Source organism: Argiope bruennichi, chromosome X1, assembly GCF_947563725.1.
Source record: "Argiope bruennichi chromosome X1, qqArgBrue1.1, whole genome shotgun sequence".
Taxonomy (NCBI): Eukaryota; Metazoa; Arthropoda; class Arachnida; order Araneae; family Araneidae; genus Argiope; species Argiope bruennichi.
The window spans coordinates 31,199,441-31,215,840 of record NC_079162.1 but is presented as its reverse complement, the minus strand read 5'-3'; the positions used below and the strand labels follow the sequence as shown (position 1 = coordinate 31,215,840).

The window sequence follows — 16,400 nt, the reverse complement described above, 5'->3', positions numbered from 1 at the left end:
CCACGGCTTTGCTGGCACATACGCACTCTTTTGTCGAAATTTTCCGTGATCATCTTGCATAAAGGGGGCTAAATTTCATTGATGCAGAGTTGAATTTCCTCCTTCAATACACGCGTGATTCTTGGCATAGACCTTTGACTTTTAATAACCCCATAAAAAGAAATCCAATGGTGTTAAATCATACAATCTAGGGGGCCAGTTCTCAAATTTTCGAACTGTGGCGGCCAGACATTCATTATTTTTGAAATATTGCCAACACCTTACTATAAAAATGGTAGCAAATTCTAACCTTGCTTTAATTTTGGGACACCCTTTATAATTGTCCACTGCTATCTGCAAAGCTAGGCGGAACCCATTTCTTATCGGAAGAGCAAATACTAACTTCTGCTTTGGCGTAAAGAGAATCGGTCAAGCATTTTTGATGTGTAAATTGACTACTTTATCTGTGGGCAAATAAAGCTGAGTATCGCTAAAAATTAGTTGTGGAACCGTAAACTTCCTATTCTATTTACATTTTTATGCTGGATTTTAAAAAGTTTAATGAGTTAGTTATATTCTTCAAGACTAGTTAGAATTTATTACTAATATTTCCTTTCAACTTTTTTTTTTAAAAAAAATATTTTGCAATGCATCGTTTCCTTTTAGTAAATCGCTGTTTGCTTCAATTCGATTTTAAATATTAGTTTTGATTTGAGTGTTCACAGGGGTGTTTGTGCTCCGGGGAAACCCCGGAATTCCGGGGATTTTGAACTTCGATACCCGGAAATTCCGGGGATAGTCGTTCAAAAGGAAGTAGGAATAATAATGAATTATTTATTTTGATCTGGGTAATTTTGTTTGCTTTGAAAGCAGAAAACGCAAGGTCAGTGTGTGTAGTGAAAACTTTTCCTTTCTTTCTCCAAAGGCAGTGATAATGCGTGAAAAGGGAAAAAAAACTTCTTTTTTGTTCTTTCCTTATTGCGAGTTATGACTCATTCCCCCGGTTCTCGAACATTCTCTTCTGGATTCTTTTCGGCAAGTAGGCGCGGCAGAAAAAAAAGGGAGAGACTTCGTTCGACCAGATGTGCGATCACGTGACCTGGGTTCAAAGGTCTTAATTTTGCAAAATTAATGGTTATTAATTTTGCAAAAAAAGTAATTCATTGAACTTTTATAATTAGGTCATTCAATACTTCATAATCGTAATTTTTCATTTCTCCCCCCCCCTTCTCGAAACTCCAAAATGTCGGTAGTAAGTCCGTAAAAGTTTCAGGGGATTTTTTGGGGTCCCACAAACACCCCTGTGTTCATGAAAATTATGAATAGAGTAGGAAAGTGCAAGAAAACTGACTGCAAGGAAACTGATCTTAGAAAGTGAGAGAAATACTTGATGGAGGGCAAGACAAAGTCAAATGACATTTAATCAGATCAAAGGTATTGTTAACACGATAAAAACCCGTCTAGACATGCATATCTTCTAGAACTAAAATAATTCACATAAACTCTATGAGGAAAATGCACTTAAAATTGACAGAAGTAATTTTAAAATGACTGTTACATTCTCTTATTGGAGTTTATTCATACATTCCAAATAAAAATGCGATTTATTTTTATAAATTTTTAAAAAGAAATTTGGGCTTATAGGATTATATATAAGGCTGTTTTTTTATCAAAATATTTATCTGTTGGAATTCATTAAAATAAACTTATCAATTTAATAATGAAAAATGCTATTATATATATATTATTTCTTTTAAGACTATTTCATTTAATTGCTCACTTCACACACACCAAGTTTGTTTTAACGATATCCATTTCTCAATGATATCTTTCAGGATGAAAAAAGGACGCGAAGAAGAATATCAGTTGAAAATCATATGATTTGAACAGTTACTTTTGTCACGTAAACATAAATCCACTGCAATCATAAAATTGACCCATTCTAATGAATCAAGAGCAAATCGTATATTTCAGCTTCTAACTATAATGAGACGAGCAATAAACAATATTCTAACCTTGAGTCACGAATATACTTTTTGATTCCATCATTAAAAAAGCTTTTGGAAAGTTCCCACGTGTATGTCGGAATCAAATCCGTTCACAACTTCGATAAAAAAGTAAACCACATTTCCAGCGGCCCCAATTAATATGATTCTTCCGCGACCTCTCCTCTGTCCAGCAAAATCTCTTCCTGTAGACAATTAGAGGACTGCAAGCCCTGTCAAAACAATGGAAACCACAATACTTTATCCACTCTCACTTCTCCGAAAATTGTATTCTCTGGGAAACAATAGGAAACTCTCAAAGGTCACGGCCGTTAGAAACTCCCGAAAGAGTATTTACGTTCCAATGTGACAACAAAATTGTCAAGCTGTAAACTATAAATTGAAAGTACTTACTGTTTCATTTGGAGACAGATAAGTCCCAGTTCTTGGAAAGTATAGTAAAAGAGGGGAAAGTTTTCGATTCATATTGCAATGGAATTAGGTTACACTGAAAGAAATACACGTGATGTATAGTAATTTTCATAAGAAGAAATGGTGATGAAGCTGAATACATTTCAAACTGAATCCATTTCCATGACGTCTTAGTCACATGACAGCATAATTTCCCATATGTCTTAAGTTGTATATGTTCTACCTCCAACAAAACTTGAAATGGAATTCAAAATTAATTGCAATGGTCTAATTGAGGTATTTATCACGCGATTATAAGACGATTCAATCACTGTAAGTTACTGTAAATTATGCATTAATGAATAAATTATGAACTACAGTACAATAAATTAAAATAAAGTTATCAAAGAATAATTGATATAAACTATAATATAACATAATTAAAAAAAACTATTATTTTAAAATATGTGTTACCGAAATGCATTTTTAATTACATAAAATCGTTAATTTTTGAAGAAAATGCATGTTTACTATTGCTGATATATTTTATTAAGTAATTTCCTGTACGAAGTGTTTTCAAACTGGTTCCCATTTAGAATTTACGTTTCTGATAGCGAATAAATTTTTGTATTAATATACAACATATATACAATTTTTATAATCTAATATACAATTTACATATCTTCAAGAACAAAAAATTAATTTTGCTAAATTGCATTATTTAATTTTGTATAGCTGTGTATTAAGAAGAAGAACTTAAAAATTATTTCATAATAAATATGCTTATTTGTAAATAAAACGAAAAAAGACAGAATTTAAGAGCCTCTCAAATGAACGTAGAAAAATTAGTTTTAAATATATTAAGAAATATGCATACAAAAATTATGTTTATTTACAGACAAAAATTTGCTATCTTGCCGAATACAGCATATTTATGTTTTATTCTTTTTTTACGCTTAAGCACGATTTGTGGAGTTAATATAAATATTGAATTATTTTTCTACTCCTTACAGTACATTTCTCAGCAACTCACATTTTCTTCCCGTTTTAAGAATAATTTGTTTTCTTTCCGGGTTAGATTATACTTTTCCTCTTACATTTAAATAAGAAAAGCTTAACAGTGTTATACACTACGTTATCATGTTCTATATTTACCCATAATAGAAATGGGGTTGAGCTGTTGTTTAAGATGCCACAGATATTTCTTAACATCGTGAGTAAACATTTTTTTTGAAGTAATAAAACTCCACGAAAACAGGTACCAGCGTGAAATAACTTGTCATCTGATAATATTCTGTAAACTGTTGGTTATTTTTTTTATTAGTTTCTTGTCCGAGGAAACATGATTCTAGAATTATTAATTCTGAATATATATCTTCTTTCAACATTTTGTTAATTATTACTGGCACGGCGGAACTGTGGTTTATAAAAAGAATTACTATAGTCATGAAGTTTAAATTTTTAAAAAATAGTCAAAGTTCTTAATTTGTTATTAAAAAAAATAAATTAAATAAAAAGATTTGGAAAGATTGTGATTCGTTTTCCATAAACTTTATCTCTACTTGAAGCTTATTTGGCAGTAATTCCTAAAACAAAATTTAAAATGTCAGATGAACAAACTTTGATAAAAGCTCTGTGCAATAAAATATTTACTTTATAAGAAGGTTAAAATGGTGTTTAGCTTTATTTATTTTAATTACAACTTTCGGAACAATATTATTTATTTTATTCATCAAAACATTTTTTTAAAATTAACTTAATAAAATTATAAATATATTAATTAAAATTCACGATGAACAGCACCAAACTGATAAAACCACTATAGAGCCTTTTTTCTCGTGTTTATATAGAGTAAAAATAATTGAAATTACACTAGAAATTGTTCCAAAAGGAAAAATGAAACAGCAATAATTTTTCTATTTAAAAAAATTAAATAATACAAAAATACTGATGAAATATAGGTTTCTTTAATCTCTAAATGCCAGCTTATAAGCAGGAATTGAATAGGACTAAAAATTTATAATGCCAAAAATTAGAGTCAATTAATGTTTACACTCCGCTATTTTAATTTTGGAATCCATTTTACATTTTACTAGATGAAAAATCTGAAACGTCATAGAATTCGTCATGATTGATGTCGCTGACCATTGATGGATGCTTGACGCCATTGATGCTTTCAGTTTATGCATCAAAAATTCATTGCTTTGTGTTGTATACGATAAGAAATTTTTTTTATTAAATACCATTATATAAAATGTTTAATTAATGAACTGCATTTTTAATACCAAGTTAATACATAAAACTCTCCTGAAGTGCTGATACGTGATATAATTAAATTTGCTTCGTAATTGAAATTAGCACTGTATAATTATATCTCGTCATAAAAATGCACACGCACTTCAGACATAAATTAACCAACCCGCGAGGTAGGCACGATGACTGAGATATCTCCATAAAAAACCAACTAAAGATTATTTTCAAATACCCTCATTAAAGAGTGTTACTTGTGAATGAATAGCGTTTACAATTGTCATATATCCTGTCTCAGGATAGACAACTGGCGTGAGTGCTTCTAAATTAGCGTATTAACCCCATCCGAATACTGCCATTGCCGGTATGGTTAAAGGATTTCCATGAGTCACAAAAAAAAAAAAAAAAGGAAATATTTTAATCCGATGAAAGAAAAAACAAATAAACGCGCCGATGAATGCAGTGATTTTTTTTAGGCTTCCTAAACAATGGCCGGCTCGTCTCAGCTATTGTCCTGTTACTTAGGGTGCAAATGTCCTTGACCTAACAGAACGACAATGTGGAAGCTGCGCATATTTACTGTCAAATTCACCTCCGCTGAAGATGAGTAAAACTTTTCCTAAGTTACTTTTATACTTCCTAATTTCTGGAGGATTAAGTTACAGAAGGTTTGGATGTTTTAAAGGTTTTCTCTTTGTTTGCTGAGTTTTCGCGTTTTAGGATTTATTTTGGAGGTTATCGAAAGTTTTTTCCGTCGTTCTAAGCTGCAGGGACAATAGAATCTGTGTTTGTAAAAGTTTTTTTCATTTAATGAACAAAAGTTTCTTAAACTTTTAGAAGGATAGTTTCATTTTAGTATTAATTATGCTTAAACGGTAAAACTGACAGACAAGATAAGGCACATAAAAAGAAGAAATAATGAAATGTGTCCTTTGGGTATTTGAAATAAACGAGTCATGGTAACATTGTTAAAAACTGATTATCTGACCTAAATTTTACAAAATTAAAATATTCTTGTCTAAGCAAAGATGTTGAAACCATATTTTAATTTTCAACAGATATATTTATTTAAAACTTCATTTTTTTTTTTTTTTTTTTTTTTACATTTCCAGCCTACTGTTATTATAATGAATATCATCAATGCACGAGGAAAATATGTTCATTGATGATTAGATAAAATTCTATGGATATAAGGTATAATGAAGTAAATTTGAAATATCTTCAAATCCATTAGCTTTTGATGTTTTAACATTAAAAATTTATGTAAAACTTTTATATCTATTACGGAAGATGGTATTTACAACATTGAAATTGTAAATAATTGCTCGCATTTGAAAAATTTATATTTATCGACGCAGACAATGCTGTTTCAGAATAACAAATTATTCCAGATAAACCCTCGTAAAAGAATTTTCTAAAAAGAAGTAATTTATTTTTAGAGAATTTTCTGTTATGTTTATTATAGATTTTCTGTTATCCAGATAAGCGAAGTAAAATATATTCCATTAAAAACGCGTTTAGTTTTCTGGTGACTAGTTTTAATAATGTATTTTCTAACTCTCAAAACTGTCAAAATTAAATTCGTTCAATGCAGTTTGTAAGCGATACTATTAAATCATCAATTTGACTCCCTTTATTATTAAACAGGGTAAAAATCATCTGAATAGAAAACAGCTAATGAAACAAATATATTAATATCATAAAATATGAAATATATCTTTGAAATACTTCTTGCAATGCTTCTTTTCAAGAGACTAAATCACAAATGTTCAAAATAATATGGAGCATCTATGAGATGACATTCGAAATGAATTTTAAACATGAAAATCTAAAAAAAAAAAAAAATATTATTAGTTAATTTAATTAATTTTTAGGAAAATGAATTTGTTTATTTATGACGACAAAACACATACACAAAAAATTTACTTCGCTCTAAAATGTTAACAAATTATTCATCGATTGTGACTGAATATTCGAAAATTCTCATTTGTATAAAGGACTATTCTATTAAACAATTTTAAATGGTTGCTTTTATCTGGTATACGTAATTTCTGAATTAATTTCTTCGCACGGCAGCATAGCATTTTCAGACTACTTTTTGCCAATTTTTGATAGGGATATAATGCAAAACTATATAAAATGGAATTTACAGTCTTAAAAATGCTTTTATTGTTAAAACTCATGACATCACTATTATGCATTGAGTTTTCTTTTTTACTTTCATCTCTCAACTGGAATCGTTTAACAAAACGCTGTCAAATGTTTGTCACCTGCACGTACAGTTCAAGATGTTTGATACACAAGAACTACAGCTGATCAAACATTTCCTGCTGAAATTGCAAGTACTTTTTTTTTGTTGGGAAATGGAAGGTTATTCATTATATCCAAACAACATAAATACGTCATACAGGAAGTCATGTTTTTTTTTTTTTTTACATTTATGTAATAAAGCTGTAGAATTACATAAGTAGTAATATATATAACATTTGTAGTTAGTAAATATTTTTTGGAACTATATGTTTACTTCAGTTTACATTTGTTATAAAATTGTATATACATAAATTTATATTAAATTATCGCCTAAAATATTGTAAATTAGAGTGCTATTTTATATTCATTATTGAAAGTATCCAATTCATAAGTCTTAGTGAAATTATAAGTAAAATATTTGCTATTTCGTTATTCTTGTGTACAAAATTTATAAAACGAATCAACATTTAAGAATTTATCATCTGAAACAACAACATTTGAATTTCTTTGTACGACTAGATATGATGCAGCTTGCCTCTTAGAATGTACTGATTGCAGAAATTGGAAATATTTGACATTAAAACTAGTAATATGTAACCTTTTAGAAAATAAGATTAATTTTCTATATTAGTTTTTATTCTCTCTTTTTAAATGTTCTGTTAGATTCTTCCCTTCAATAGGTGTTATGAGTTTTAAATAGTAATTAACGAAATATCTTTTATTTAATGTATATATACATTTATTTATTTTTAATAATGACATTTTATTTTTTAGCTATATAATGTATCTTTTATTACTTTGGTAAATATATTTTTTCGAATTTTTTTTTGTTGTTGTCATTTTTAAGTTTTGGAGTACGATCTAATTTTTTCTCTGGGAAATATGCGTTGAGAAGCTTTGTCTTCCACTATACTGCTTGAAGTTCCGACTTCTGGAATAGCAATTTGTAACTGTATTTTGCGCAACAAATTTTTTTAAAAATAGTCGCATTAACTATTTGTATGGCCAAATAACAATACATTTCGAGATAATTCTTAAATTCCGAATTTTTTATTATTTTCAGTAGCTTAACTTAACGTTAATTCAGTTGAAATGAGATCAAAATAATCGGTTATTATAGTAATATTTGATATATTTGCTTCCTTATTTATTTGTGCTTTTAAGTTTCGAAAAAATTCGGATGTGCTATAGAGTAAGTTGATTAAAATTTGAAGCATCATTTTATGTTACTCTCTCATTACTCTCAAAACTGCAGTATTAATCCAGAAGTGTACGTTTCGAATATTTGAAAACTACCATTGACCGTCTTCGAAAACTACCGTTGACCGTCTTACTTTATATCTCTTCTTACTTACCATTGTGTCTCTCATTCAACCTTGAAAGTACATATTGGCTTTTATGTGTCTCTGTGGCTGAAGAGCATTTCTAGGGCATACAAGATAAAGCACCCAGTTTCAAAAACCAGCTGAGATATGTACATAAAGAGATGGAATGTAAAACCGTCAAACAGTTCTAGTTCAAACAAAATGATGCTTTGTTACGACGCTTACTTCGAACATGCACACCATCGTTAGTTTAATGAACCTCCTACAGAGCGAATCTTCGAAGTACTTTTTATTTCTTTTTTACACTGATTGCATCATTTCACAATGGCTTGCTCATTAACTATGTTAAAAGTTTGTATTGCTTTTAGTTCTACCTAACCTATTAGCTCAAAAATTGGTTAATGGGTTTAGATAAAGTTGAAGATTCTTCAAACTGTGTTTAGGTTTATGCTTCACGGTATCTTCAAAATATGACTGCAACTTTAAAAGTGTGACTAGAGCTTTTGACATTAATGGTGTTAAACAGTGTTTATGTTTTAGCTTTAAGAACTCTTTGAATTTTGTGTTTGCTTTCGAAAGTACAAAGGTGTTTTTTTTGTTGTTGTTTCAGATTTCCATTGTTTTATTCAAAACTATTATTAAATACATGTGTTTACAATACAATAAGTTTGATAAAAAAAAAATTCAAATACTGTAAGCATGTAGCAATTAATCTTTTGTAAATCTAAAAAGAAAAAAAAATTGGTTTTAGGGTAAGGATAGTGTGGATTTTTTTGGAATAGCAACTCTTTTGATCTTACACTTAAAATCTATATCACCCATAATCGGTATTCTTTACCAATTTATTTAGTGGTTTAAATGATTATCTGAAACATCTTTTAACCCCATGTCTTAAACACCTTTTCAATTATTTATACGCATTTGATACTTTTGCAAAATGACAATTGATTTTTGACATTTAGAGAATGTGTTGTATTTTGTTTGCCTATTTTTTCTTCAATAATGTTTTTTTAGTTATTTTCTTGGTTTTTTTCCGATTTTTTTACATCCCTCTCTTTAGCCAAGAAGTCGCGCCCCTAAAATCGAAAACAATAATATGTTTTTAAATGCTGCAATCCTTTACAATTGATTAAATATGAATATGTATAAGAGGACGAATGCTGAAAACTTTTTTTTCAATCTGTGAACCGGTGTTTATGTTGATAGTATAAAACTTTGTAGAAATATTATAAACTTTAACGTTTCAATTTCGTTTAATGCCTAAAAAATTCTAAAATATAAACAAAAATTTTTTATAACCTGTTTTTGTATTCAAAATCATTATTTTTTCCCTTCTAGATGACCGGTGTTACCTTTCAAACGGAGGTTCATCGGAAACGTTCACAGTTAGAGAGGATCTACCTGTGGGTAAGTAATGATTAAATTATAAATTTTCAAACAGAAATTTGTTGAGTATTTTAGTTATGAATTTTAAATAAAATGGAATAGTTCTATTGGAACTTTTTTATCCCACAATTAATCGGAAATAATTCTCATCCTTAAATTGAAATGTATCTCAAAGATATAAAACCTATTTTATTGTAAGTTCATCCATATTTAAACGTTCCTCTTTTATAACTACAATAATTAGCCCTAATGAGGCGTTTAAATGAACATTTTAAAGTATTCTGTTAGAAAAATATAATTCTAATGTAATTAAGTAGAAAATGAATTAACCTAATTTAATATACGTATTTTTATGCTGGATTAGGCTAATTAATTTATTAGCCTAATTATAATTGGTATATATATATATATATATATATATATATATATATATATATATATATATAAGTATCATAAATATATATGAAATTAAAGAAAGATAAATATTAAGAATGTTGTATTCATTGGGTTACCAGAAGCTGAGCAAAGATAATATGTATGGAATGGAATACAGTAAAGGATAGAGCCGAGAGGAAATAATTTTGCTTTTATTTCTCGTTTTTAAATCCAAAAGTTGACGAATTTTATAGGGAGATGTTAAATTATGCTCAGGGTGCTATTACTTTCGCTATATCACTGATGTTACGAAAGAGAAAAGTTGAAATAACTATCTCAGTTAAATTTTTTTTCCAGATTGTAATTACTGCAAATTTCTATATTTTCAATGATATAAGGGCTCAAAACCTCATTGGCTAATAAATGGCAATTTTTTTAGGACCTTTGATTTTTTTCCTTATTACTTGATGTAGAGGAGGAGTATTATAACATTTATTCGTTTTTACGCTTGTTGTAATTTAAAATTCAGAGCTTTTAAATGTTTATTTACTTATGAGCTACTAGAAAAAGACATGTTATAAAGTCCATTTTCAAGATAACGTGTTTTTAAGTTTATAAAAATACTATGAAATTTTATCTTTAAAAAAGAGTTACAAAATTATATTTACCATGTGACTATGACGTCGCATGATATGATTCCATCAAAAACTATTTATTAAACAAAATATAGAAAATTTTAAATCATCAGTCGATCTCAGAAGTGTTTTGATTGTAACGTGTCGAATCTTCATATTTATGGGTTTTTTTGTAAAATTATCTCTTTGTATATATTTATAGGTAGTATAATAGGAACATTACCTATACCTGGTGATCCGTCGAAAGATGGAGACATCGAGCTAACACTGACATCAGAACATTCTCCCGTGGGCATACAAGAATCAACGAAGAATCTTATACTAAATCAACCTTTGGATAAAGAAGGAGTGTCTGGTCTTTCGTCAGTACTTTTAGATGTAGCATGCAGCAAAAAAGAAACCGATGATCCGGTAAGAAATTTCTGTAGAATCTTCTTAGGACTTGCATTATGCAAAATTTAGATGCAGAAAAGTAAAGATAAGAAAAGAAATAAGACATATTTTTTTCATAAATTTATAGATTTAAACTTCAATAATCTATCATTAGTAGGAATGCACATAAAGTGATGATTAGTTCGGTTTTCTTTATATATTTTCGTTTAGAAAGCAATAAGTTATTGGCATCAAAAGCAGGCGTACAATTTAACAGAGATTGTATAGATATTTTGTACAACATTTTCAGTATTTCGTTTACTTGCTAATCAAGATGTATCAAAAAGTTTCATTTTCATAATGCCAGAATAGGAAATGAATAAATAGAATGGAATGAAATGTTTTTATGGAAGAATGTCAATTTTGATTTTGATCTTAAAAAATAAAGACTTTAATTATTATTGATGAATTTGTTGCCAATAGGTAAAATGATCTTGTAAGTATTTTGAAAATTCAAAGGAGCTTAAAGGATAATTAAATTACAGGGAAATAAATTTTACAGAAGAAAAATGTCTCCAAAAAGGCTTAATTTTTTAAAGATGGAAAATAAAGATATACAGAGTTCAGTTAATGGAATATTATTAAGAATATTGAAACTGTTTCTTCAAAAATGTTTGTGACAAGAAATTGTGTTTATGCGATATTAGGATTTAAATGTTTTTGTGTTTCTCTACCATATTCATTAGAACACTATAATAAAGTTATACATAAGATATGAATTAAAGAAAACACATATATTGCAAAAGTATAAAATGTTTATTTATATTACATGCGTAGAATTATATTTTTATTTCATTCAGAAAGTTCAGTATGGCATTAACCATTTTTTTAAATCATGAAAGCGATTTAGAATTTAAGAAAAAAGATTTAGAATTTGTTTACTTAGTTTTATCTAATTTTTATCAGAATTTTTCAACGTTTGAATTCTAATGAGTACAACTGATTATACGAATTCCTAGAAAAATGATTATTTCTCTGTATTAGAAGACTTCAAGAAAAAAAACTGAATTAATAACTTCTCTATTTTGCAAAGGAAATTCTAACTAGCAATTTCTAGAAGTATTACAGCTACTTTGCCGGGGTAATCGTATTTGAGTGTCTTCGAACTTACAGATGTTACATATGTAATTGTGACATTTCCATTACATTCCATATTATTATAACATTTTCATTTCCAAAGAGAACAGTTACAAGAAGCGTTAAAGCTGATTTGATGTACAATCCTGTATTAATACTCACAAATGTAACATTGGTAAAACATTTTGTCCCGGCGGCAATGTAAAAATAGTTCTATGGAAGCCTTGAAGACGTAATAAATAAAATATAATGTTATAAACAACTATGCTTTATTAGGTTCGAATCCGCCTTTAATAGCATAAGAAGCTTATATATTAACCCGCTTAGGCAATCGAAGAGTACGCATTAACGGTATAAATCTCTTAATTACAGGATAATTTATAGTATTTAAACTTAAAACTTAAGATCAATGGATGATATCTGTTTTTGGATTAGATTTTTACCATTGTTTTTCATGCTTTAGAACAGAATGAAATGTTACGCATTAAAAGTGAATTTTAAGTAACATAACAGAAGCTTGTTTCAAAAGTATCAGTATAGTTATGCCTCTTTTTATGTCTTTACATAGATTCTTAACCTTCCATTTTGATATTCATTTCCTTCATTTCTTCTATTGTTACTTCTACTAGCTTTATGGCATAATTTTTGATTCGCGATTAGTTTTTCCTTTAGAATTTTAAAAAAGAAAGACACCGAGAGAGATTTCATTACTGATATGTTACTCTTGTTGATCCTGTAATTTGCATTGACTAAGCTGAATATATATCCTCTGTAAAAAAGAAATTATCTTGAACGAAAGGATTATACTTCTCACCGATTATGAAATCAGCAGAAAATTCTGTGTAAATGTTACTGATTCCTTCTATGGAAAATGTTATTTTACTTCGATCTCACTTTCCATTAAAAAGGGGATTATCAGTTTTAAAGGCAAAAGAGTTTACAATAATAGTAGTCGTGCAACACTAGCAGTTTTTTGGTTTAACGTATACAGCGCAAAAAAATCAGCAATGCAACCAATTTGTGAAGCTCTCACTGTGTCCACCTTCTCCAAGCTTGAAATTATCAGCGTCAAGCCTGAATAACTTTTTCTGCAGTTAGAATGAACATTTTGTTAACGATTCACCCGCATCATCGGTGAAGAAAGGAAGTGATCGAGGTATCATGGTATTCTGCGGCCCAGCTATATCATTAAAGACCATCTGTTCTACACAGAGTATTTGTGACCAGCTGTTCGTGTCCTAATCAGAACACATGCATTTTTTGTATCGTTATTCAATTTAATCGAAAGTTCACGGATATGTAATTTATTTTTTATGTATTTTTGTGTACTTTAAGTACACGGGTTACATCAGGTTTATCGAAAGTCAATGGTAAAAGGGAAAATTTTTCTTTTGTTTTATTTTCGCCTTTTTATTGTTGCTAAAATATGGACACGTCCTTATAAAATTCAAAATGATTGAAGAAATAAGTCTTTTAACTTCTAAAATTTTTGATGTAGTCATCTGTTCTTCTGCTTTTCATTTTACTTAGTTGTCAATACTTTATATATTCTATCTCTATTTCTTTTCTGTCATCTAATTTATTATTTTCAGGTATTTTCTTTGATTCAGGAAGAAAATATTAGGACAGATTCTTACTTCCATATAGCAGAGTTCTTGAAACATATTCCCACTATGAAGCCCATTTCGAAACCTGAATTAAAAGAAATCATTTCCCGATTCATATTATATATAGATGCAAGTAGATTAACCTATTTGAAAAAGAAAGAAATAATTAAGACATGTTTGTCTGAATTTCTGTGAAAAACAATGAAATGGCTATAAAATCACCAACTATCAATAGTATGTTTTTCAGAATACGCGGAATTTAATTCAGAACTAATGTAAAAAATAGAAGCAAAATCAGCGGGAATAGTCTCCCGAATATTTTCTCGTATACAACCTAATAAATGTATTTGTGTATTATTAACCGAATTTATTTTGGTGATGAATCACTGGGATGAGATTAATACACAAGCACAAGAATTTCGAATGTGTACACCTTTTTTCTAATATTTATACATTTTGACTCAGAACTACAAGGGTTGTCACAAAATCACATACAAGATTTCATATAACTATGTCATTGCGATTTTGAGTTGTCGCGTTTACAATCTTGTGAAAGTATAGAACAATACTTTCTATAGAAGACCCCTTGAAGAAAGGAAATGTGATAAATGTCCATATTAAATCTGTGCCAAATTTTATCCATCTAATCTCTTCGTTTTGTAATGTGAACAGCTAGATGACACATACTTCCTCTGAATGGATTTCTTTTAAAATTTTATAGATATCTACAAATTTGGTGTATAAAACATATACCAAACTTCATTATTCAGTATAGACCATATACCAAACTTCATTATTCATCATAGACCATATACCAAACTTCATTATTCAGCATAGACCATATACCAAACTTCATTATTCAGCTGAAAGCGTTTATGAGTTAGGGTGTTCACAGATAGACAGATTCCCAGAATGTGTATTTCTGACGCAGAGAGATATGAAGCGTGGATATTCGTTAGAATCTGGAATTCGAATTTTTTTACGATTACTGTATTTTCTCTTTGTTATAATTCGTGTACAAGAATGTAAAAAAAAATCGAAATATTTTATATTTAATACATTAATCAAATTTAAATGTTTTAAAGGAGAAAAAAAAACTTTTCAGTGCTTATGACAATTACTTAATGATGTTTTATTTGTTTCAATTTGAAATTAATATATATCCTGACTATAAATTATGTGTCGATAATTGAATTATGTTTGAATTATTATATATTACAGAGAGAGAAGTATATAGATCAAAGTTATTTTTATAAAATTTGCTTCCCTCGTTTCCTCCATTTTGAAGTGTGTACCACCGGAAGTTGGAATTCTAGTGACCAATATTTTTCTCTGCTGTGCATGAAAAGGCATATTTTAATTCTAGCCATCCACTCTTATTCAATATTTCGAAAAATTATTTTTTTAATCAAAAACAGTTTACATCATAAACACTGAAATCGTTTCGTAGAGAAGTGGGCGGGTTTCTCGAGACATGACGTGAATACACTAACTCCTCTGTGCTCGAAATTAAATTAATTTTCTGTTTTCTTTGTTCTTTATAATCCCAAGAATTTGCATCCTGTCACAATTCTCATTACATCCTAGATTTATTGTTAGTTAGCGTGAGTTAAGGCGGTTAAATATTAATGAATGAAATCAAAACCGCCTTTTTGTCACGGAAAGGTATGATCGCATCATGATATGATAGTAATCTTCCATGAAGTCTGCCAGAAAGGAAATGCTAAGTCTTTGCCCCAATTAATATATGACAGCATAACGTAAGGGGCAAGAAAGCAGATCTAATTTAAGTCACCGGTTTCCCGTAGGATGTACGATTCGTTGACCATGCTTGATGGTACGTTTAGGCAATGTCCAAGCATTGGAGTGCTAAACGGATATTGGATAGATTTCTTCTTCGCATTTTGACTTAATAACTCAAAAAATGGTTTCAATTTGCTGAATATCTCGAGGCATTCTTCCAGTGAGGGGGTTTTATGGTCAGATAATGAGGAATAATTGAAGTGCAAAGGCAGCTTCGAAGTATATCGGTAATAAAATGTTCGAAAAGGATGTTGTTATCAAGTTAAAATCTTATCTGAACGTGTAAATGACCACTGCCTTGGTTAAAACCTCGACAACTGATAATTATCATGGAAATGAATTGGAACAAAGAATTCCATGTCTAAAGAGATGCAGCCAATGTTACTTTGAGGATATTTCAGTATTTAAAAAAATATGATTTTTATTATGTATTCCTCTATTCTAAAGTATAAAATGTCATCATTCATTTAAATACAAATATTTGGCATTTAAATAAAGATCAATGGTTTTGGAAAGAAAGGATTTGATTAAAAAAATCTTAGTCGTTGTCCAAAATCTGAAATTTTGGCGATTGCTTCAGAAATACTAATATAGAAAAATACTCGTTTTGCTCTTACTAATTTTTGTGAGCAATTTAAATGTAATTTCTATTTTGGCCTTCATAAAAGAGTCACTATTTAAAAATTATAATATACTGATATTTTTCGAGAACGCCAAAATTTTTATTGATTAGTTTTTGTTTTTATCTTAGCTTAAACCTTCCATTGTACGATTTTTTGTTATTTTTCTAAGATCATGCTGTAAATATGTATAAATTATAATAAGAAATGAAAGAAAAATAATAATGAAGGAGTTTTGATGGATTTTTAATTGATATCAACTAAT

At 28.9% G+C, this 16,400-nt stretch overlaps 1 protein-coding gene across 3 annotated transcripts in view; it reads left to right on the top strand.

Annotated features, from left to right (window-relative positions):
• Positions 1-16,400, top strand: part of LOC129958917 (cadherin EGF LAG seven-pass G-type receptor 2-like) — a 111,791-nt gene that overhangs the window by 55,816 nt on the left and 39,575 nt on the right. For all 3 annotated transcript variants that reach the window (XM_056071657.1, XM_056071656.1, XM_056071658.1), the window contains 2 exons: positions 9,539-9,607; positions 10,799-11,007. In XM_056071657.1, the coding sequence (XP_055927632.1) occupies positions 9,539-9,607; positions 10,799-11,007 (278 nt within the window). The remainder of the gene's footprint in view (positions 1-9,538; positions 9,608-10,798; positions 11,008-16,400) is intronic.